A 15,264-nucleotide genomic window follows, 5' to 3' on the forward strand; every position below is an offset into this window, starting at 1 on the left:
TATCCTTTTAGAAAACCAGTAATGTGCATAAAGTGTTACATGTTACATAATCACATTGATTTAGAAGTAACGCCTGAAGTATTGTATTACTCATTTTAATTCACACCATACTGCACAAGTTACTTTTATACACCTAACTAAACAAAAGTAGGGGGAAGTTACAACGTGGTGTAACTAATTGCTGCTTTAAAAAAATGTTACACTTTGTAACGCAGTAATGTCTGTACATTGCACATTAAAGTCTATTAAGAAAATTTATTCATTGAATTATTTTTATTCAATGCAGTTTTTGCATTACTCTTTTGAATTCACACTATAGTGCAAAAGTTGCTTCTAAACGCACAAATAATTAACATACAAAATTTGGTGTGTGATGTAACTTCGTGTGACTAATTGCTTTTTAAAAATGAAGTAATACTTTTTCAGCAGTAATGTGACACAGTAATGAAGTAATTGAACATAAAACTTTATTCACTTAGAAAAATACTGTTACGGGTAAAACGTTACAAGTAACACATTACAAAATCACACTGTTTTAAAAGTAATTTGCTTCTAGTTGCATTGCATTAGTGGCATTTCTTAACACTTTAATGGCCAAGTTACTTTCGTACAAGTAATTAACACTCAAAGTAGGACAAAAATAAACGCTCTGGTTTAATTTTATTTTTTAATTCAGTAAAGCCCCTTTCACACTGCAAGTCGGACCCGGCATATTGCCGGAACATTGCCGGGTCGCCTTCTGTGTGAAAGCAACCACGTCCCGGGATTGATTCCGGCATTGAACCCGGGTCGGGGACCTAGTAACATTGCCGGGTTCGACCCGGGACGAGCGTGTGTGAACAAAAGCCAGATCTAATGCCGTGTCGAAGTGATGACGCATGTTATCGCGCGACTCTTTTGCCGGCTGTTTTGAAGGAAGATCAACGTTCGCGACAAAAATATGTGCAAACTGTAATGAAGCAGAGATCAGTTAGTTCCTCACTTTCCACGCTGACGCCGAGATCGTTTGCTTGCTTCAGTGAAAGTATAACGTGCCTAACGTTTTCGACTCGTATATTACACGTCACGCCCTGATGTCACGTGTCGTTAAGGGATCTTCACAGGTTGTGTGTGAAAGCGCGCACATATCCCGGGTAATCACTGGCAGTGTGAAAGTTCAAAATCTAGCGACCCGGGAACAATTGCCGGAACACTTTACCCGTGTATTTGCCGGAATGGCAGTGTGAAAGGGGCTTAATTCTTTTGAATACTACTGTAATGCTACTGTACTACTGTAATGCAGGTACTTTGCTTCAAATGACTGTTCTGAAATGCCACTATTTTTTGGGAGTGGAGTAATGTAATGCTCATTGTGCTTGGAATTGTATCTATGCTGCAAATGAGTGATGCAACATGACAAAACTTTCAAATTAGTAACGCAATAGTACTTTTTGAAGTAACGTAAAGCTGGGAACAAATCAAATGCACAGATTCTATAATGCCTTTAAATATGCTCTTGAATTTGTGTTGGCTTTCTCGTTCTCCAAGGCCAGAGTGTGTGGATGAGATGGAGATGTTCACTCCCTCTGTTTCGCAAAACACTTGCTTCTCACTGTGTAGGTGCCGTCGGCTCATAGAAATAACATAGTGTTTCCTGCACTGAGGAACACGGCATAATCTTCCACATTCTCTGTCCTTCTTCAAACCAGAGACTGTCAGCTCTCTGTTGCCAAGGCTGAAGTATGGGGCCCATCAAAATTGGTGCAAAAATTTGATTCTGAGGCAAAACGAAAATAAAGTTATTCAAAATGCATTTCGTTGGGATTTCCTTGCAAAACTTGGCAACAGAAGATGTTAGTCATCTGCAAACGTGTCAAAAATGCACTAGTAAGTTTCTCTATCTCTTTCTGTCTCTCTTTTTATAGGCGCCTCCTTGGTATTATTACAAAAAAAGATATCCTCCGTCATATGGCCCAGATGGCAAACCAAGACCCCGAGTCCATAATGTTCAATTAGCATCCTCCCCTTCCCACTATGAGGAAGATGAGAGAGAAGAGGAGGTCCGTTTACTGGACGATTCATCCCTCTGATCACACGCCCCTCCGGTACCCTGAACCGCCCAAGTACAAAACAAAAAACACTATGCCAGATGGGACCCCGCCTCTGGATACTTGCACAAAGCTCCAAAACAAGTCTTTCGAGGAAGAGTCTGGCTGCTTGAAAATCGTAAGAATTTTGGGAGAAGCTTGAGTCTTGGATGTCCCAAGTGGATGAACTTTCTACAAACCCTAACATGCTAAACTAACTCTCACGTGCACATGTAAAAACACCCAAGACACCTTGCCGGGTCCTGCTTATTTGGCCTCTTAGCCTCCTGTCTGAAAAAATGCATCATGAAGAGGTGAAAGGTCAAGATGAACCGCTGGAAACGCGAGGAGGGACCTTCACCGCTGACCGGCGTGACCCTCACTGCCCCACCAAAACCTGAAATGGACCCATAACATTGTTTACTTGTAGTGTGTGAGAGGTACATGAAAGATGGAAAACAAGACCATTTTTGAACGCACCTCAACATTTCAGTCAGGATCTGATGCCGAGAAGCCGAAGAAACGTTCAGTGTCCCGTTCGTAATGGATACGTTGCCCGTGCAAGTGATTTTTGCGAGCGACCGATGAGCATCAAGTATTCAGCATTGGGAGATGATCAAACACACAAGCGTGGGTTTTGGGAGGAGAACAAATCATCTTCATTAATCGTCTTCAACCTCAACACTATGGCGGGATTGTAGGTAACGAGCCAAACAAGTCTGTCTGACTGGTCTTTGAGTGCCCACACTTTATGAAGTTCTGTGCTTTCCATTACTGGGAATGAAAAACCAAGACGCTTTTCTTTTACAGCTGCTATATTGGCTATTATATTTAAATGTACTACGCAAATCCTAATAGTTTGAAAAATTAATAATGTGACTTGATCAACTTTTTTTTAACTTTGCAAACAAGCATTACTGTCTAAACTGCTGAATGTTGGCTACAGTAAATTTGCCATTCTCTGTATGCTCACATTTTGTCCAACAAGTGTCTACTGCTGTTCATCCCCATCTGACTAATCAAATGTTAGATGGGCCTGAAATCATAAATTAAACATCTCCAATTGTTTATCCGCATCTGACAGCGAAATGATAAATCCCACAAAGAAATGCCCAGGTCATAATTCAACCCAAAATAAAATATGTATTGTGGTAATGAAAATGAAACCCATTTTCAGACCATCATTATTTGCATTTTATTTGAAAACTTGATGTAAAAAAAAAATATTGATCCCAGGACTGAACCATATATTGCAAATCACCATGAAAATGCATAAAAAATATAGGTTTAAAAAAAACAAGCTTCATTAAGCTTAATATTTTTTCCGGTTTAATATTGGGTGAAATATGACCCATGCCTTTTTTGTGAGTCTAAAAACTACATGTAAATACTGGCTACACGTATAAACCCAACTAAACTGTTTCTGGAGATTCGGGCACGACTGCACAGTTTTATTGGCACTGAAAAAGCGATGATAAAATGTGACTGTTAGAGATCATAAGAATGAGAACTATAGTTTTTTTTGTGATTGCTGCTGTTGGCCCTTTCCTGTTTCTTTTTCTTTTTTTTTGGTATTCTCGGAAATTCATGGCACATTTTTGCACAAATTTGACACTTGTGGTAACCACTGCTGTATCCCATTCTGTTTGATTCCCATTTTACGTTTGAATGACATATTCGTATGTAATTTATTTTCCATAAACAAGGCCGAAGTGTTGTCTTTTAACTGATTGGTGAATTTCGATCCTTTCGCATTGTTTCCAATCATGACTGGCATTACCGCCTCGCTCCGCTGATTGATTGACAGTAAATTAGTCAATGTGGGCGGGGCCTATGTGTTCGCATTAGCAGTTAATGTTCCTCTGTTAATCAGTAAAGAAAATGTTATGTATTGATCTAATTTTTTTTTTTTTTTAACTAGTGCTAGAGTTGTACAATATGGATAATTTTATGTATGATTGATGGTTTGATTGTACATTAAAAAACAAATGTGTAAAGATTAAATCGTTTTAAATGAAGTGTAGATCCTGTGTTTGCATTGTATTTTAGATGGGATTTTACGTTACATCACTACATGAATCAGAACGTACTTAATTATTTACAATGTTTTTAGAAAACAAAATGTGTATGAAATCAGGCAGATGATACATTAACAAGCCCCTCTGTAAAAGCCTTTATAAAACTAAAGTTTGGTGTAGGTAAGTGCTGGAGAAAACTCATTTTGAGAAATCGGCCTTTGAAGATGTGTTACTGAATTGTACAGACTCAAATAGATAAACCGCTTAAAAGTTGAGTAACCTGTTATAAAAAAAAGTGTTTGCCTGTAGCATCTTAACATAAAAAGGATAAACATACCTATGTAAAAGTGATAGATAAATATTACTAGTAGTACTGGTTTGAAAAAAATACTGCACCACTTTATTTGCTTGTTTAGGGCGACTGTATGGTCTCTAAACTTTAACACTTTTTATGTTCATAAGAAAACCTATAAAGATGGTAATGGTCTACTTAAGTGACTGCTATTTCACACAGAGTGTTCTATAAGCTTAAAAGGCTAATTTCCATTGTATTCTCTAAATGTGTGATTTCTGAATTTGTAGAGCCGTTGAGAGGTTGTTCCACACTGTGAGCAAGCGTATGGTTTCTCTTGTGTGGTTGCACAGGTCATTAGCATCTGCACCAGACTTTCCTGCCTGAGGACAGCCTTTCTACACTCACACGCACACACATCAGAAATTTGTATGTTGTGAGACGAACTGGCCAGGGGTTCAGAAAGGGTGAAAACCTTGTGTGATGAGAAACCAAGACATATATCATTCTGAAACTGACTTCTCTTCTGCTTGCTTTCTGTTTGACTTTAAGATCAGCACTTTTTCAATCTCCTTACAGAAGCAAATTATCATGGATCCCAGATTCTTGTCTCAAGTTTGAAGGAACAAATCATTTGAGTTTAACTATTTTTTGTCAAATTGAATTATTTAAGCTTTTTAATAGATTAAAATGCAAGCATGAAATGGTTTGTTGTATCTGTTTCCCAGGAAATGCAAAATTGCTCATTTTCATAAGCCAAAAGTGAAAGCTCTTTACCTTTTTAAGCATGTTCACATTTATCTGTCAGCTTTAATGGAATTTAAAAATGTAATGAAAGATGCTTTACGGTATTTAGTCAAAATTTGACACGTTCATTTGAATTATTTTACAAAACCGTAAATCTCCCTGGTATTAATTTTAAAAGTATCAGTGGTAATCAGCTTATTCTTTTTTTCCTTTTTTGCTGGATCTACGTGAAGTTTTATGCAGCATGCTCAAGAGTTTCATTGTTCCACTGTGTGGCTGCTCAAAGGGACTTTTCCCGTGTGTATTTGTGGCTGTTCCCAGAGGAAACCTCTCATTTGAATGGGTTTTCAGAATAGCTTTCAGCCTCTTTTCATCTGCAAATGTTTTGCTCTCTGAACATGTAAATGCGTCATGGCAGTGTTTGTGCAGGTGGAGCTGCAGATGCTCTGTACGCGGAAAATAACACGTGCAACAAGACTGTCTTTCTAATGTTTGTTCTTTTTAGACTTTATAGTCTGCCAGTCCATATAAACATCAGAATGTGTTTTTAGGTGGCCCTTTGTTGACAGGTCTCTAATATCTGGTGAAAACATGTTAGCATTTACTCATAGGCAGTCAGTTCTTTTTAATGAAGTCGTGTTTTCCTCCTCACTTTTGATATTAAGTAAGCAGATTCACAGGGAAACACTTTTGCTAGATGATGCACACGGAAATAAACTTGCTTTAGTTTTTGAGCCTAGTAATTTGTAATACAAGACTTTGTCTGTGTGTTAAGTTTGGCAGGGTTTACAGTTAAATGGTCATGCTGTTTTAAACCTGCAATGAATTTAAAGATGAGTCATATGAAAACTACCTTACTGAAGGCATGAGTATGGTTTCTATACTGATTGGCATGTGTTCGTGGCTCCTGAGGTTTCCCAGCTGTAAAGAAAATGTTGCTACACTGATTCTACAGATTCTTACCCTGAATGGATGCACATTAAGCACAAAGAACATTTCTTCTGCTTAATCTTGATTCTAACCACTGATCTGCTTCGACGGAGTGACTATCACAAGCAAAGTACGTGCGTATATTGGAGAATCCAGTCGATTCCAAATAAACAGAAGATCGAGTTCTGCCCTGCATTTCTTTTCAATGAATCTCTCAATAATTTATCAGATTTCCTTTCTTATTATCCAGTAATTAGCATCACACACCACGGATGGCACACAAGAGGTCTGCTAAAGATCGCTTCATCTGGAAAGCGTCCGATAGATGTCTTTAAGATGTCAGTTTAACATACAACTCAAAATCATAAAATTGGCATTTTAATGCTGATATTTACATATATAATGAAATTACTTTTATAAATGCAGTTTATCATTGACTGACAAGCCACACGGAATTATTCCACTTACATTACACAAGATTTTATTTAATTTCATGCTATCAATGCAGTGTTACTACTACTAATAAAATATTTTCACTTTCTTGCATTAACTATTCCTTAAAATCAGACAATTGAGGACATATCCACATGCAAATCAATAAACACTTTCCCACACAATCTCGATCAAGGCCGAGTTCAATAATGCATTCAGCTCTTCAAACAACAATAAGCATTATGATGAAATTTTGATGATACAAAGGCTTATGAAAAGATCAGAGTAAATGAAGACAAACAGGAAATCATGGGTATACAGCAGCTTTATTTCACTACTTAAACAGCCATCGCTTCCTCTGACAATCCTGACCAGGAACATTCGTAATGGCTACTGCTTAACCAGTTTAGCTAATTTTCAGCAGTGCAATGGACTGCTAGATTACTCTAAAAGTAGAGCCCCCCCAAAAAATCAAGATCAACACTGAGGAATTCTAACTTGTTAGCACTGAAACTAAAAGGTAAGCCTTTTTAAGAAGCAAAACTGCGTTTCTAGGACATCAGAAGAGATTCAGCATTTTTATTGGGGCTCCGTTATAAAAGGACTCCTGGATCCTCAAAGAAAAAAAAAAACCTAGCTGTGCATTTGAAATCAAAAGTAATACAATAGTATTACCAATGTAATAACACCATCATTACAGTAACAGTATAAAGACTCCAGTGGAAACTAAACCGAATAATACAAAGCTTAGAAATCTCAAACTGAAATTTCAACAGTGTTATTCAAAGTATCAAAGCCGGACGCAAATGATAACACATAGCTGACAAGATCGCACGAACAAAAGCTTTGTCTCTCCGAGTCCAGCGCTGAAAACAGATCGACATGCGTTCTTCATGCATTATAAGAGGGAATTACTGTGCACGTCACTTCTGAAATATTTTCACAAATGCTTGATTTCTACTGTATGAAAAATGCACTTCGACCTCAAACAGTAAGAGTTTTACTTTTAGCCAAATTGTATTAGTCAGTCGTTTCTTCTCAATCACTTGTGAAATGAATAATCTGTAACTACATCCGACAGAACTACTTTCTGTCTGCCGATTATGACGTGAGATGTGAGCTTTGTGTCCCTCAGTAGACCTAGTTTCTGTTAACTACGGGAAAAAAAAAATCATGCGCAAACCTGGATTTTCTAAATAAATAGAGAACATCACCCTAAAATACATTCAGCGCGAGTATTCATTGTCATTGGATATTTAACTTACACAGGTCAATCTCACAAAGAAATTTCAAGGTTATATTTTACCACAAAATTGAACCATTTTTAGGTCTAATAATATTTTTTAAGGGATTGTGACTACCGTTTTGAGTGAATTTTGCCTCCAAATTAACATTACAGTAATGTTAAAAAAAAAAAGTAATGAGACTATGGAAAATGGGCTTTATTTGCTTTATGCAAAATGTAATTCGTTTTTTTTTTTTTTTAAGGTAAAATACAACCCAGAAATTTGAGTTTTAAGAGATTGACCCGAACACAAATGCCGCGCTTCCTCATCTTTCCTAAGATGGCTTATAGAAAGCAACTTCTGAGAAGAAAAACTAATCTTGACCTTTTCGTTCCCCAAGAAAATGCATAGCGAGGTCATTATCCTTCCTTCAGGATATTACACATGGCTTTCATAAATGACTTGGGTTTTCGGTGCAGCACCATCTCCTTGTAAAGACTCCGCCTTGTTTTCCCTAGACTCCGCCTCCAGAGCCAGCTGAGCCAATGGGGGTGGAGAGGAGACTATGTTGGAAAGAGGCGGAGCTTCTATGTTACAGCATTCTGCTGCAGCTAACGGTGGATGAACCGAAACCTGAATAGCTATGTGCTGAGGTTGCTCGTGAAGCGACGCGTCGTCCGAGTCCACGGCGGGAGAATCGCTGCGTTCCCTCTCTCTCGCCCGCTCTCTTTCATGCAAGATCGTGAAAACATCATCAGAAGTGCTGGCAGCCGTCACGTCGTGACCCTCTGGTGCTTGCCGGACAAAAGTATGTCTCATTTCCTCCACGCCGACGACCTCGAGGATCTCCTCCATGAAGGTGCGGCAGTTCATGATCAGCGGCGGAAGCGGTATGCTACGTGCTAACTCCTCAATGTAGCGCGCGAACTCCATGGTCTTGAACTGCGTGACCTTCGCCAGCTCCAGCGTTTTTGCCGAGGTAATGATAGGAATACGCTTTGCAATCTCAAAGGCCTTTTGGAGCTTCTCTGCACCTTCTGTGCGGAAGAAGTCGTTGATGGCCTTCTCGGTTTTTTTCAGATGGCTGCTCATCATGCAAAGGCGAGTGATGTTCAGAATCATGATGATGGTAAACGTCACCAGACACACCACCATGTAATACACACCCATATCTCCATTGGTGAAGACCACGCGCAGAGTCACTGTGCAGTTGGCCTTGCCGTGAGCGTTGGAGGCCACGCACGTGTATTTGCCGCGGTCTGCGAACGTGATGCTGGTGATGTTGAGGACGCCGTTGTCCAGAATCCACCATTTTCCATCTGCAGAAAAAGAGAGAAAAATCACTTACTGAAGACTGATTTGTTCATTAAAAACAGACTAGTGAACTTTAATGTAGGGCTGCACAATTAATCGAACTTCTAATCGCGATTACAATAGGGCCAGATCAGAATATTTGATTATTCGAATATTCGTTCGGTGGTTTGGCATTTTATTTCAAATTTTGAGATTCTAATAATTGTTTTATTTTTCAACACCTGGCATGATTCAGTTCATCTGGGAGAGAAGACAAAAATGCCGAAGACCTCAGCTGTGTGGGAGCACTTTAAATTGTGGACAAGACAAAGGCAGTGTGCCAGATATGAAAATTGAAACTGGCCTACCGCAGCAACCCACCTGCCATGCGTGAAGACGACTGGATGAACGGTTCTCGACATAATAAAAATGCAAACAGACAGACACACAGAGATTCCTGCCTTTATTAGAGAGAAGAATATGTTCAGCCCCTCCCTTTTGAAGCTTCAAATATTCGATGATGATTACTACCGAAGCTTCGAAGGACAAAAAAAATGGTGTTCGGACCAGCCCTAGATTACAATTATGGATGCCAAAATTATGTAACCGTTCAAAGCGCCAATTAATCGTTCGAAGTCCACTTATGTTATTCTGCGTGCTTAAGATTATGTTTTTTCCTATCTAGATGATATCTCGAGGGTTTTTCCATTTATTTTAATATAACAATACCATTCATATATTTTTTTTTTTTTACATTTAAAGAAACCAATCCAATGTATATTGCATTAAAGGTTTTTCAGTTAGTGTTTTCAGCTCGTTTATTTTCATATAAAAATACGGCATGCAGTTCCATCAAACAATGGTATTAACAATGTAAATTGTGATAATAGTAATTAATAAATTGCAATTACAATTTCAAGAGAAAATTCGACAATTATGATTTCTGTCATATTTTAAAAAAAAAATTCATAAAAGCCTTTGACTTGTGACAAAGACTACTCCATTTTTCAGTATATTCTGGCCAAGAATTGTCTTAAAGTGAGTCAAGATCGTAATATCACCACAAAGTTTAATTATGACTGGTATATGTATCGGTAATTACCCAACTTTAAATGGATATTGAATCATTATTTCGATAAATTGCACAGCCCTAACAACAATTATAAATTATACAATTCAATTTACAGCAGTAATATAAAAAGAAAAAACACATCCAATGCTTCATTTAGTAGATCTAAAGTGGAAAAATCTTATGTCAAAAAGGTACTTCTTAAACCTGAAGTAATCTGAAAACACCTGAGGTTGTAATTACGACTTCCAAACGAGGACTTAAACGCACCATTAGATACGAAAACATCATAATTGGCCTACCACAGTTTGTTTGGTTTTACTTGCAATTAGGGTCATTTATATGAAATAATTGATTCTGCCATAAAACAGCATTAAAGAAATTGTCAAATATCAATAGTAGTGTCTATCTGTGCAAAAACACCTGAAGAAATTGGCAGAAATGTGTGTAGACTTTGAAATCATAATTTCTGATCATCCAAAAGCAATAAGCACTAAAACAACTCAAAGCGAAACCTGCAGCTCTGGCTCACGGATATATAATTTTTTCTTCCTGGTATCTTCTAAGATCTGAGATCTAGATCATCTGACGCCAGTAACCTGACATGGACTGATTAAATCCAACGATTAACCCATCTGCAAAACTGCAGAAAATAGCAACCCACTAACTTGTAAAGTTTCAACCAATCACATTAGAGCGTGCCATATCACAATCAAGATGCCAGAACAAATGCTTCCCATTTTTTTTTTAGGTCATAATGCAAGAAAGGGAACTTGATATTACAACAAAATGTTCACACTGAATAAGCTGATGGGGGAGGTCACATGCAAAGTGAAACTGTGATAAAAAGGTTCAAATCTAGGTGTGCAAATCAGGTTTTACATGAACAATAACAACCTTTCCACAAAATAAAGAACATAGTTGAAGACAACATGACTAGACATGTTTCCATACTAACCAGTGTGCATATAAACACCCTTTTTGTAAACCCAGTTCCTCAAGATGAAAGTACAAAATGTTCTTTGAACAATGCAGACATGATTAATCGACTTTGCATAACCCACAGACATGCATTTACATAAAGATAATGATCTAGGGTCGGTTTATGCCTCGTTTGTGTAGAAACCCTTAAACATAAACCTTAAAACCTTGTCCAAAGGATGCACATACATTATGCACAAGTCACCTGAGTTTAAAGTGCTGATGGCAATTTATTAAATCCAGTCCATCAATGCATTACTTACTGGCAGCAAACTGAGGTCATTTAATCAGACCTTTACGAAACAATTCAGCAATGCATTATGTAAGTAAAGTAAAATCATTTGATCTTTAACTGCTGTCTATCAGCCGTTTGTGCAAAGTCAATGAAATTAAATTAAAATGGACTCCATTTACTTTCATAATGCGAAATCCTGGTCTTATTGTGAATGAATAACATGCAATGACAAATCAAATTAGCTTTCACTTGATGTAATTTAGGCCCAAGTGCTGCTTATTTTTAATTTTTAATTATTACTACTATGTAAATCATCTTGGTTAAAGATGCTTTTGTAAAACAGTTCTCCCAAAAATGGTGAGCAAGTGATGCAATGCTAAAATTCAATGGATCCTCAGCAGTAAATGGGTGCCATCAGAATGAGAGTCCAAACAGCTGATAAAAACATCACAATCCACACCACTCCAGTCCATCAGTTAATGTCTTGTGAGGTGAAAAACTGCATGTTTGTAAGAAACAAACCCAACAAGTGTTTTAACTTCAAAACTTTCAGCTAGAAGACAAGTCCACAATCCAAAATAACACTTCCTTAAGTGTAAAAGTCCATCTCAAAAGACTTTAAAGATGGACTTGTTTCGTACAAAGAAACAGCTTTTTGCTTCACATCACAAGACATTAACTGATGGACTGGAGTGGTGTGGATTACTCATGAATTATTGTGATGCTTTTATTTGCTGTATGGACTCTCATTCTGATGGCACCCATTCACTGCAGAGGAACTGAAAAAGAGGAACTGCAGAGGCACTGGTGAGCAAGTGATGTAATGCTACATTTCTCCAAATCTAATGAAGAAAAACTCATCTACATCTTGGATGACCTGAGAGTACATTTTCAGCAAATTTTCATTTATGGGTGAACTATTCCTGTGATAGAAGTTCAAGCCTGCAGTGTCTTTCTGTTCATAAATGCTGTGCAAGATGAAACTCTTTAAACAGTATTTAGTTCACACTAATTCTTCACGGAGTAACACTCCCAGTCAAAATTCACTAGCTAGGCTCAACTGAATAGCAGGAAGTTTTCTGTGTCACTTCAGTTAAAAGACTGTAAATATTTTTTCATTAACCAAGCATGCACAACACCATCGGTAATCCTCCAAAAGTCACTCACCAGGAGCTCAAATCCATAACACTCCAGCTGGGAGTCACGTTTTACATCACCAGATTTAGAGATCAAATGGCTGTATATTCTAGATTAATCTCGAGAGAGTGGATGTAATAAATAATCACGAAAAATATCCACAGTGGTCATTCCCAAAACAAATAAAACATTAAGTGCCTTTATACATTTAAGAAAATAATCCTAAAAATCAGTAAAAAAACTAAAAACAAACATGGCATTTGTATCAGCACATTAGAACAATTTCTGAAGGGTCATGTGACACTGAAGCCTGGAGTAATGATGCTGAAAATTCACATTTGCATCAGTGAAATAAGTTGCATTTTAAAATGGTTATAATAAATGTAAATAATATTTCACATTACTATTGTTTTTCTCTATTTGATATCAAATAAATGCAGCCTTGGTGAGCAGAAGGGCGCACAAACTTTTGAACGCTAAATGTAAAAAATAAAAAAGGTTGGATGTAAATATTCACAAACCCAACAGGATGTCTTCCCACTTGGTTGGAGCAATGACTAAACTGAACACTACCTGCCATACACGATTATAATGGAAGTAAACTCAATTACACGACATAGATCAGATTTATATTTAGTGTAAATGGATTAGGTGCAGTGATATATGAGAATGCACTGGTGATTTTTACAGTAAACATACCACTTTTCTTAACGTCAAGCAGGTGTCCGTGTGAGTTGAACCACTGGATATTTGGAAAAGGGTCGCCGGTGATATTACAGTCAATTAATGCACAGTTCCCCTCGCGGGCGATGATCTGGTTTACTTTGCTGAGCACCATAGGAACCAAGCCGTCCCCATCTGCCTCCGTCCCGTTCTCTCCTCGGCCTCCATCCACCGCAGAGATGTTGAAAGCCTCTGCCTCACAGAAACCAATCGAGGCCACTAAATAAATGATCACGTATCCGTTCGCCTGGTTCATTTTTTCTAGCTTTCTGGAACAACCCTCAGGATAAGATGTCATTCTCCACCGGTCCTCATGTTACCGTCACTGGGTATTTTTGAGCTGGAGAGAACACAAACTGTCCATGCTCCTTCCTCCACTGAAAGCACATTGAGAACAAATGAATGAAAACATCTGTCAAGATGCCATCAGGGCTTTTAACTCAAGTGTAGCACAGAAAAGCGGTGACTCCTCCTCCTTCTGTGTGATCTTATCAGACAAGAATAACATGACGTGCAAAAATATAAATAAAAATGACTCATATTTGTGCGGCGGAAATTGTAATATAATGGTTTAAAAAGTCAAATAAAGCCATTTAACAGGATGGTTATTTATAACACTCACATATTAAGTCTGTATTTGACGTTATATTGTACAACCAAACCATCTGCAGTCTAGATATTTTTACATTTATAAAGAAAATGAAAAGAAAAACCGTTAGGAAAGGATATTAATATATGTTAATAATATGACTTAACGTCCGTTACATTAAAAGCAATGGTAAACCGCACGTACTCTTAGCCGAATGTGGGTTTAAAAGATCATACGCGCAACAAATCGATTGACTTACTAAACGTTAAAGTATAAACCAACGACGACAAGGTTTATGTTGTTTGTCAGTGATATTCAAACAGTTTTAACGTCCGAATCATATCTGACCAGCTAAAATGTGTTGAAAACAGCTCAAGCTAACAGCGGCTAACTAACGTTAGCCATATAACTACACCACGGAAGACACATATGATACAGATTTTTATTTTATTTTTTTCACATTCAACGGCTTTAACCCGTACCATTCAACGTTAAGAAGAAATATAACACCTTAAGTTTACATATATTTTACGTGAATATAGAAACACAGTCGCATAAAAAGCTGCTAGTAGAAAACAGCCGCGTTTCCTTTGGTTATATTTCACTAAACGGTTACATATTCGGCGCTATTTACGCGATTAACACCATCACGTACCTCTTTTGTGATTGATCGATGCTCGTCCTGAAATGTGAAGCTCTTGGTCTGTTTCGAGTTGGAAGCCGATGATAATGACCCAGAAATAAATAATGCGCTGTGAACGGATCTGAGTGACGCTTTATGTGTTTGTTCTTTAGCTCCTCCCATCATCTCTGTCTGACTGCTTCTCCACTAAAGTCCCTGTAGTGTTTGTTTTTACCCAACTGACCCAGTTCTTCCAGTAATTGGTTGTGAATCTGACTTTGTCATCAAGCTTTGCTCATTTCCTCAGTTAACAGGTTTTGCATGTAACTTACTGTGAATGAGGAATCTTTTCCTTATGAAAGAATACAATGGCATTACTGTGGTAACTATATATTACATACAGAGCTGTGTAGATTAAGTGACAGTTAACCAATGACCAACCGTGAACATGCAAAAGTGATACTGAATTATTAAATACTTATTTTAAAATCCCAGGAGTACATCAAATAAAAAATATCAGGTGAAAGATGAGGGGGGAAGAAAAGTTGTAACATGTAATCAGTTATTACCCCTGATTGCATTCAATACATATAGTATGGCACCTCTGACAACTATCATGGTAATCAGTCATTACTTCAAAGTACAATGTGATATCAGCACTGTATTGTTATATATGCATTCCCCCTTGGACATATATAAAGAAATATTAACCTGAAGTGCGTGCCATTGTTTTTTTTTACATGGTTTACAACCACGTAAAGGCAAGCTAATGTGTATCCATTTATCTCTACACCTATGTCACTCTAAATTGCACATTCAAACTTAAAAGATCCAGTTTAAGGATTAACTAACCTTGTTGGTCAAAATTTAAACCTGAGGCACTTTGACCATTTGTCATAACCAG

The 15,264-nt window shown here is 37.6% G+C and overlaps 3 protein-coding genes across 8 annotated transcripts in view; 1 reads left to right on the forward strand and 2 right to left on the reverse strand.

Moving 5' to 3' along the window:
* Positions 1 to 4,089, forward strand: part of LOC132101027 (H(+)/Cl(-) exchange transporter 3-like) — a 51,121-nt gene extending 47,032 nt beyond the window's left edge. For 4 of the 6 annotated variants that reach the window (XM_059505839.1, XM_059505841.1, XM_059505840.1 and 1 more), the window contains one exon: positions 1,905 to 4,089. In XM_059505839.1, the coding sequence (XP_059361822.1) occupies positions 1,905 to 2,069 (165 nt within the window). In that variant the 3' untranslated portion in view covers positions 2,070 to 4,089. The remainder of the gene's footprint in view (positions 1 to 1,904) is intronic. The other 2 variants (XM_059505842.1, XM_059505843.1) reach the window with 2 other exon arrangements.
* The window catches only part of LOC132096107 (aerolysin-like protein), a 254,098-nt gene that overhangs the window by 59,330 nt on the left and 179,504 nt on the right, over positions 1 to 15,264 (reverse strand).
* Positions 7,914 to 14,550, reverse strand: LOC132101094 (microfibrillar-associated protein 3-like). The gene is made up of 3 exons (XM_059505845.1): positions 14,394 to 14,550; positions 13,126 to 13,526; positions 7,914 to 9,030 (listed from the first exon to the last, which is right to left on the reverse strand). The coding sequence occupies exons 2-3, from the start codon at positions 13,445 to 13,447 to the stop codon at positions 8,150 to 8,152; spliced, it is 1,203 nt and encodes a 400-aa protein (XP_059361828.1). The 5' UTR covers positions 13,448 to 13,526; positions 14,394 to 14,550; the 3' UTR covers positions 7,914 to 8,149.

This window comes from Carassius carassius, chromosome 2 (genome assembly GCF_963082965.1).
Source record: "Carassius carassius chromosome 2, fCarCar2.1, whole genome shotgun sequence".
Taxonomy (NCBI): Eukaryota; Metazoa; Chordata; class Actinopteri; order Cypriniformes; family Cyprinidae; genus Carassius; species Carassius carassius.